The 8181-nt window shown below is 52.7% G+C and overlaps 1 protein-coding gene, 1 long non-coding RNA gene and 1 other non-coding gene across 4 annotated transcripts in view; all 3 read left to right on the plus strand.

The window, feature by feature from the left end:
- LOC116079998 overlaps nt 1-1746 on the plus strand; it is a 3316-nt gene extending 1570 nt beyond the window's left edge. The window contains exons 2-3 of the long non-coding RNA XR_004114271.1: nt 1301-1416; nt 1704-1746. This is a non-coding gene — a long non-coding RNA (uncharacterized LOC116079998). The remainder of the gene's footprint in view (nt 1-1300; nt 1417-1703) is intronic.
- Nucleotides 1747-3561: 1815 nt separating this feature from the next.
- Nucleotides 3562-3635, plus strand: Trnai-aau. Its single transcript has one exon. It is a non-coding gene; the product is annotated as a tRNA-Ile (tRNA).
- Nucleotides 3636-7464: 3829 nt separating this feature from the next.
- The window catches only part of Znf839 (zinc finger protein 839), an 18126-nt gene continuing 17409 nt past the window's right edge, over nt 7465-8181 (plus strand). For both annotated transcript variants that reach the window (XM_031355894.1, XM_031355895.1), the window contains exon 1: nt 7465-7753. In XM_031355894.1, coding sequence (XP_031211754.1) covers nt 7502-7753 — 252 coding nt within the window. In that variant the 5' untranslated portion in view covers nt 7465-7501. The remainder of the gene's footprint in view (nt 7754-8181) is intronic.

Consider the following 8181-nt stretch of genomic DNA (forward strand, 5'->3'; position numbering starts at 1 on the left):
TCACTCTGTAGACCAGGCTGGCCTCGAACTCAGAAATCCGCCTGCCTCTGGCTCCCAAGTGCTGGGATCAAAGGTATGCGCCACCACTGCCCGGCTTCCAAGGCATTTTTTAAGTCAAAATTTTAAAATGTGAAAAGAAAGATAAAAGAGGAAGGCATGGAACAGGCTAGAATTCAGTGACTGAACTCTACTCTGTGTACTCAAAGCCCCGAGTTTGATCCCTAGCCACTACCGAGGGGAGAGAACAAGCTTAGAGTCATGGGGCATCTAAAAGAGAAGAAGACCAAGAGAGACTCAGGTCACTCAGTCTGACTAGTCACTCTGAGGACTAGAGTTCCAGAAAAAGCAAAAGATACAGAGAAAGGGGGGTTGTCACACATTTGTGCTGTTAGTCCCAGCCCTGGGGGGTAAGGGGGTAGGGGTGGAGGTGGAGGCAGGCGGATCTCTGGGAGTTCAAGGCCAGCCTGGTCTACATAGTTCTAGCTACATAGACTTTGGAAAATGCTTTTATCCTTGGCCACCCTGTAATGTGACTCTTCCTACCAGACCTTTTGATACAGAAGCAGGAGACACCACATTGTCCCTGCTGTAAACTTTCTTAAATCTGTAGACTGAACCTCTAGCTCCCAATGTGATAACCTTGAGATAGACCTACAGACGCACAGGGCTGGACAGTCATCAAATTGTGGTGCTCAGCTGGTTGTCAGAGCTGCCAGCAGATTATTGCTTTTCAATAAGCCAAGCATTTTATCTCACCATTATCATTTCTATCACCAACATCTTTTAAACGTTATGTTATTCTTAGCTATGTGTATGTCTCTGTCTGCAGGTGTGAGTGGAGGAGACTTAGGAGGGCAGAGGGGTCAGATCCCCTGGATCCGGAGCTGCAGGGGATTGCTGGGAAGTGATCTCCTGTCCTTTCCAAGAGCAGTGCCCTGTCCTAATCTCTGACTTTTCTCCAGCCCCCGCCCCATGTCCCCAGCCTTCACTGGAATATCCCCAGAATGTGGAGCATGTTCTCAAACCCAGAATCTCAGGAAAGCTCAACAGGAGCTTTAGGGTTCCAGATAGCTGATGAATACCTGCTCAGTGCCCGTTACTAATCACATGCACATGGGCTCTGTACATCAAAAACCTCACAGCGACTTGCAGACCACACAGCGTAGGTAGGGATGGTGACAAGTTCCTAAAGTGTTAACGTCATATCCCAAAGACTTGGTTCTGTCATGACACTGAATATTTCACTGGCCATAAAAGACAGAGGAGTGTGGCCTTCCAATTGCTTCTAATTCTCTTCTAGAACTCTCCAGGTATTGGTGTGGTGGGGGCAGAGGCAAAATGGTATCACACACACAAGGAGGACTCAACACTTTCCAGGAGCTACTAACAGATAGACATCCAGAATCCAAATGAAAGGTATGTGAGGGAGACAACTCCCTGGGGCTGGGAGGAGAGGGACCCAGCACAGGATGGGGAAGGCTGGGCAGATGAGCTGGGCAGCAGGCATGGAGAACAGGCAACCCAGATTGTAGCAAGAAGCTCTAGAAGGCATCTCCATCTAAGAGCAACAAACAAACAAACAAACAAACAAACAAACAAAAAGCACAACTGCTCTCTGGTCTCCTGCATTTGACTGTTTAAAAAAGGAACTCGGGGCTGGCAAGATGGCTCAGTGGGTAAGAGCACTGACTGCTCTTCCAAAGGTCCTGAGTTCAAGTACCAGCAACCACATGGTGGCTCACAACCACCCATAATGAGATCTGACGCCCTCTTCTGGCACATCTGAAGACAGCTACAGTGTACTTATGTTTAATAATAAATAAATCTTTAAAAAAAAAAAAAAAAAAAAAAAAAAAAAAAAAAAAAAAAAAAAAAAAAAAAGGAACTCAACAATCCAGTCAGACCGACGACTCTCACATAGAAAGCTAAACAACGAAACACAGGGCAACACAAAAAGTTCTACAAGAAAGAAACATGGCTGGGGGTATGCTAATTTGATAGTTTGTTTAGCTTGTATGAAGCCCAGGGTTCGATTCCCCAGCACGGCATAAAAACCAGCCGGGGTAGTGAGTGGCCTATATTCTTAGCCTCTGGGAGACGGAAACAAGAGGAACCGTTCAATGACATTCTCAACTATGAGGCTAGCCTGGGCGAAATGATACTGTAGCTCAAAAAAGCGAACAAATGAAAAAGCAGAAAGTGGTCTATTTAAAGTAATGCTGTATAGCTGGGCAGTGGTGGCACACGCCTTTAGTCTCAGCACTTGGGAGGCAGATGCAGGCTGATTTCTGAGTTCGAGTTTGAGGCCAGCCTGGTCTATAGAGTGAGTTCCAGGACAGCCAGGGCTACACAGAGAAACCCTGTCTCGGGGGAGAAAATGCTGTATATAGAGACACATCCACTCCTTTAAGAAAAGGTTTTGTTTGTTTGTTTGTTTGTTTGGAGGGGGGTTGTCAGGGTTTCTCCGTAGAAGAAAACTTCATTTTCTGTCCCTTTATTTAGCCTCCTGGCGTCTGGGTTCCGTGGGTCTCGGGTTCCCCCTAGCGTTCGCTCTCAGTCACTGCGCTGGCCGCGTCCGGGCGTCGGGTAGCCGGCCGGGAGAGCCCAGGCACCGAGCGGGTTCTGACCCGTCCCTGGGAACGTGGGCTCGAAACGCCAGCGTCTGCGAAGGTCTGCTTGGCTGCGGCCTTCTAGAGTGCGGGACGTGGTGGTGGGATCTGTTATACAGATCAGGCTGGCCTCAAAACGCCGAGGCTGTGTAAGCCGACGGGCGTAGGGAAACCTGCCTTCGGTGACGGCAGGAGGGAGTGTCGCCGAAAGGGAGGGTAAAGGCCTGACGGCCTCGAACCCGACTGCACCCCTGTGAACCCTGGATCCCCCTGTCTCCACTTCGCGAGGGCTGGGGACTGGCTGGAAGCGTCGGGGTCTGCAGCTGGAAACGCTGGCAGCCTCCTGCCTCGGCGCCGCACCTTTGAGTGTGGTTTTAGGGGACAGCGCAGAGCGGCGCTGCTCTGGCCACCGGGTTAGCCTTAAGTGGAAGTCCGAGGTGCGGTCCGAGCAGACTCTAAAACGCCGGGGGGCGGGGGAGGGCGGGCTCCACGAGGAGCCCGCGCCTAGGTGGAAACCCGGGCTGCGGGAATTCCGGCCTCGGGCTGCCTGGAACTCGCCGAGGAGCCTCGTGATTTGAGCCCGGTCATCGATAGCTAGCCTTTAAGAAGGACAAAGAGATGGCTGATGAGAGCTGGCGGGGGCGGATCAGCGCGGGCTCGGATCCCAGCTCGAGGCTCGAGGGCGCCCGTTTCCTCGCAGCGAACCTTCCCGCGCAGCCCACCCCCGGCCCGCAACTGCAGTGTTCCCTGGGGAAGCCGGGTCCCCGGTCGGCCACCGCCCCCCGGCCCCAGGGCGTTGGTTCCTTCCTCCGGTCAAGGAGTGGAGCACCCAGCCAGCGAGCAGTCCGTGCGCTGGGAGCGCGGGATGGGAGGAGGAGGAGGAGCCGGGCAGCGAGGAGCACAGGGCGGCTGGAAACCTCGTAGGCCGTGTGAGAGCAAGCCAAGCTCGTCTGGCCGGTTAGCTCAGTTGGTTAGAGCGTGGTGCTAATAACGCCAAGGTCGCGGGTTCGATCCCCGTACGGGCCAAGAATGTATATTTTTACAAGAAATTTTGAAATCTGAAAGCGACTACCATTCTAAAACTCTACAAAGTCGACTTCAGGCTCTTCCTAACCTAACCCGCCTAACCCGCCAGTCCAGCGCGGAAGTTCCTGCTGCCCCTTGTCGCTGGCCCCACCGGCCACTATTCAAGGAATTCTTAGATTCCTCGTTTAAATCCAGCTCTGGCCATCCCGGACATTTCCTAAGACTCACTAGAGAAACTATTCTCTGGTGGAGCTGTAAAGACGAATGGCCTCGGGTGGACCTCAGTGCTCGTTGCGGTTCTTCACGCTGAAAACGCAGGTCAGGATAAGGCGTTCCGCAGGTGTTTACCGCACGCACGCACGCAGACCGCACGCGCCGGGCGGTCCCCGCAGCACCCTGTTTCTGCCTGCCTCCTGTCTATGATTTTCGACTCCACACTTTGTACTCTTAGTTCTGCGTTTGGAGGCAGGGGGCACTGAACACTTTTCTCACGGAATTTTCTAGTCTCTAGGCTGGTCATGAGTGTTTACAAAAACAAACAAAACAAAAATCAAACAACAACAACAACAACAAACAAACCAACACACACACACAAAACCCAGCTTTCTAGGCTCATCACCTTTTAGCTCTTTTGTGGGTACAGAGTGCGGCGTTTTGTTTTCCTAAGCCCAGCCTCACAAGATTCTCCTGCCTCCACGGCTGACAGCTGAGATTACAGAATGCACACCACACCTGTCTACCCTAACCTTTTCTCCAATGTGGTTGGACTCTGAATTAAATAGCAGCAGCTCAAGACCATAGAGTTTAAGGTCTTGATAAGTGCTTGCGATGTAGTGGGAGCTATGGATTTCATGCTAGTGGGTGGGCTGTTGTTATTACAGCATATTATATTATTTAATTTAATACAAAATTAAAATAAGTGGGCCGCTGGCCCCCAGAATAGGGGCCTGCACAGGTCATGTCTTGGATGCGAGTTCCTGGTACTTGGTTAGACACACAGTGGGGAGTGGAGCTGGGCACTGAGACTAGATCTCAAGCTTGCTTTCCTTTTCCTCCCTGCCCTGTTGCTTTCCACCATGGTGTGGTCACGGGCATGTTTACCTCTACTGTCGTGAACTTAGCCATCTGCACAGGGCCTTGGGTTGGGCTCCTCCAGCTTGTACGTGAACTCGGAGGCACAGAAACTAAGCAGCGATCCCATCAGTGCAGGGAGATGGTCATCGGTTCCTGTTTGCTTTTCGGTTTCAGAGCTGAGGATGAAGCGGCGCCCTGTTAGTGATGGTAGAGCCCTCTACCACTAAGCTGGGCCCTGGCCCTTTAGACTGTGGTTTTTGGCATGAAAGACGACTGGCAGGTGCTGTCAGGACTGGCTCTTTGGATGGGAGAGCAAAGAAAGCAGCTCTCTCTCTTGTGTGGCCTTGACTGCCCAGTGAGTGACTTCTGTTGGGTGAAGCGCTGAGACAGAAGGAGAAATCACAGGCATACATTTGCAGAGATTCAGAATAGACCACCAAAGTGGGGCAGCCACCCGTGTCTTAGTCAGGTTTTCTATTCCTGCACAAAATGCCATGACCAAGAAGCAAGCTGGGGAGGAAAGGGTTTATTCAGCTCATACTTCCACATTGCTGTTTATCACCAAAGGAAGTCAGGACTGGAACTCAGGCAGGTCATGAAGCAGGAGCTGATTCAGAGGCCATGGAGGGTTGTTACTTATTGGCTTGCTTCCCCTGGCTTGCTCAGCTTGCTTTCTTATAGAACCTAGGACTACCAGCCCAGGGATGGCACCACCCACAATGGGCCCTCCCCACTTGACCACTAATTGAGAAAATGCCTTACAGCTGGATCTCATGGAGGCCTTTCCTCAAGAGAGGATCCTTTCTCTGTGATAACTCCAGCTTGTGTCAAGTTGACACACAAAATCATCCAGTCCACACACCTTTAATCCCAGTACTGGTCTATACAGTGAGTTCCAGTACAGACAAGCCAAACAGAGAAACCTTGTCTCCAAAAATAAATAAACAAGAAAAAAAGAAGCGAGATGGCTCAACGGGTAAGAGTACTGACTGCTCTTTTGAAGGTCCTGAGTTCAGATCCCAGCAACCACATGGTGGCTCACAATCATCTGTAATGAGATCTGATGCCCTCTTCTGGTTCGTCTGAAGACAGCTACAGTGTATTACATTGGGCCGGAGTGAGCAGAGGTCCTGAGTTCAATTCCCAGCAGCCACATGATGGCTCACGGGCATCTGTACAGCTACAGTGTACTCATACATATAAAATAAATAAATAAATCTTAAAAAAGAAGAGGAAGGCCAGGCGGTGGTGGCGCACACCTTTAATCCCAGCACTTGGGAGGCAGAGGCAGGCGGATTTCTGAGTTCGAGGACAGCCTAGTCTACAGAGTAAGTTGAGCCATTCTCAGCAACCACATGGCAGCTCACAGCAACATCTCTGTTCCAGGGGATTCCCATATCTTCTTCCGGCCTCTGAAGGCACCAGGAACACTAGTTGTGTACATACACCCAGGCAAAATACTTATACACATAAAACAAAAAGGAAATTAGATGCAAGTTTTATTTTTTTTATTTATTTTTAGTTTTTTCGAGACAGGGTTTCAATGTATAGCCCTGGCTGTCCTGGAACTCACTCTGTAGACCAGGCTGGCCTTGAACTCAGAAATCTGCCTGCCTCTGCCTCCCAAGTGCTGGGATTAAAGGCGTGTGCCACCACCACCCGGCTTTTTTTTTTTTTTAATGCAAACTTTATAATCCTATTGTGAGGCAGGGTAAAACTGAGCAGCCATGGGAAAGTGCTCATTACCCTGGAGTGGGACTGAAGCCTAGCGCCAGCTGAGCATCAAGGATCCCAGCATAATTGACAATTACTGAGGAGGTTGCTAACATAAAAAGAATATTCCGTGTATATAGAAATGCTTAAGATAATAATGTTAAAAACTGGGCATGATGGCACACACTTCAGTTCCAGCACTCAGGAAGCAGAGGCAGGCAGATCTCTGAGTTCAGGGTCAGCCTGGTCTACAGAGGGAGTTCTAGGACACTCTGTGTAGGGCTACACAGAGAAACCTTGTCTTGAACTCCACCCCCCAATAGTAATGTAAAGGTAACAATAAATCATATATATATATGTGTGTATATATATGTGTGTATATACATATCACACACACACACACACACACACACACACACACACGTATATCCTATTTCCTTTCTCAGGTATAAACTTGCAATTTTCTAGGAACCTCACAAGAGATGGCACTTTATATATATGCATTATAAATCTTAACCCCTTTGTACAATCCTTGTGACCTATGGTTTTATTTGACCAGACCGCAATCCTCTAGAGCCACCCTCTAAACTCATTCACTGCATAGGGGAAGAGGTTTCCTCGAGCAACCCTTTGTAACATGAAAGCCACCAAAATTTATGACATTTACACTGACGCCCTCTCGAGAAGCCCCCTTTTAAATCTTAACTTGGGTGAGTATTGTCCTGGCATTCATACAGCCATGGTTCGAGCCACAGTACCGCATAAAACCAGAGGGAGTGGTGCGTGACTGTAGCGCCAAGTTTCTCGAGTGGGATTCGGAAAACTTTTCAACTTTAGGAGCAGAGAGTAGTGTAAGCCCGGGTCTCAGGAACTCCGAAGACCTCCACTGAGGAAAGAGCATCAGCATAGAGCAAGCGACACCTGGCGACCGAGCGGCGGCGGCAATCTAGTCCGAGACCCGTTTCCGAGCCTCAGAGGTTTTGGCCTGCCGGGGACTCGTAGCTTCCGCCTTCTACCGGATGACGCACTTCCGTCCCGCCGCTCCAGGCGACAGGGGTTCGAGGCCCCCTCAGGCCGCCATGGCGGGCGCGGAACCAGAGCCCGGGAATGTCGGCGGTAGTGGCTCGCCTCTTCCTGGCCGGAGCCACGGCACCGTGCGCTTGGCTCCGCTGGACCCGGAGCAGCTGCGGCGGGTTCTGGAACAGGTGACTCGGGCGCAGCCACGGCCCAGCGTGCTGCCGGACGCGGCGCGGCGGCTTCGGGACGGGGCCCAGCAGGCCGCCCAGCAGCGGGGGCCGGGCGCCGAGGCCCCGCGCCTGCTGACACCGCAGGTGAGGCGCCGCGCGGGGTGGAGAGGCCAGAGCTGGCGGGCCGGCGCGGCGGTGTTCGGAGCCCGGGTCGTCCGCGCTCGGCTCCGTGGAAGCAGCGCCGTGCTCCGTAACCAGCCCCGCGCCCCGCCCTCGGGCGTCCTCCTCCCTCCCCCTCCCGCGCTCCCAGCCCCGCGCCGGTTCGGCGCCCGACCCCGCGCCCAGCCCCGCGCCCGGCCCTCGGGCGTCCTCCTCCCAGCCCGGCGCTCGGCCCTCGGGCGTCCTCCTCCCAGCCCCGCGCCCGGCCCTCGGGCGTCCTCCTCCCAGCTCGGCGCTCGGGCGTCCTCCTCCCTCCCGCGCTCCTAGCTCCTCTGCGCCCTGCCCTCGGGCGTTCTCTCCGGCGCTCCCAGTCCGGCGCTCGGCCCTCGGGCGTCCTCCTCCCTCCCCCCCCC

This window comes from Mastomys coucha, unplaced genomic scaffold (genome assembly GCF_008632895.1).
Source record: "Mastomys coucha isolate ucsf_1 unplaced genomic scaffold, UCSF_Mcou_1 pScaffold6, whole genome shotgun sequence".
NCBI classification, from domain to species: Eukaryota; Metazoa; Chordata; class Mammalia; order Rodentia; family Muridae; genus Mastomys; species Mastomys coucha.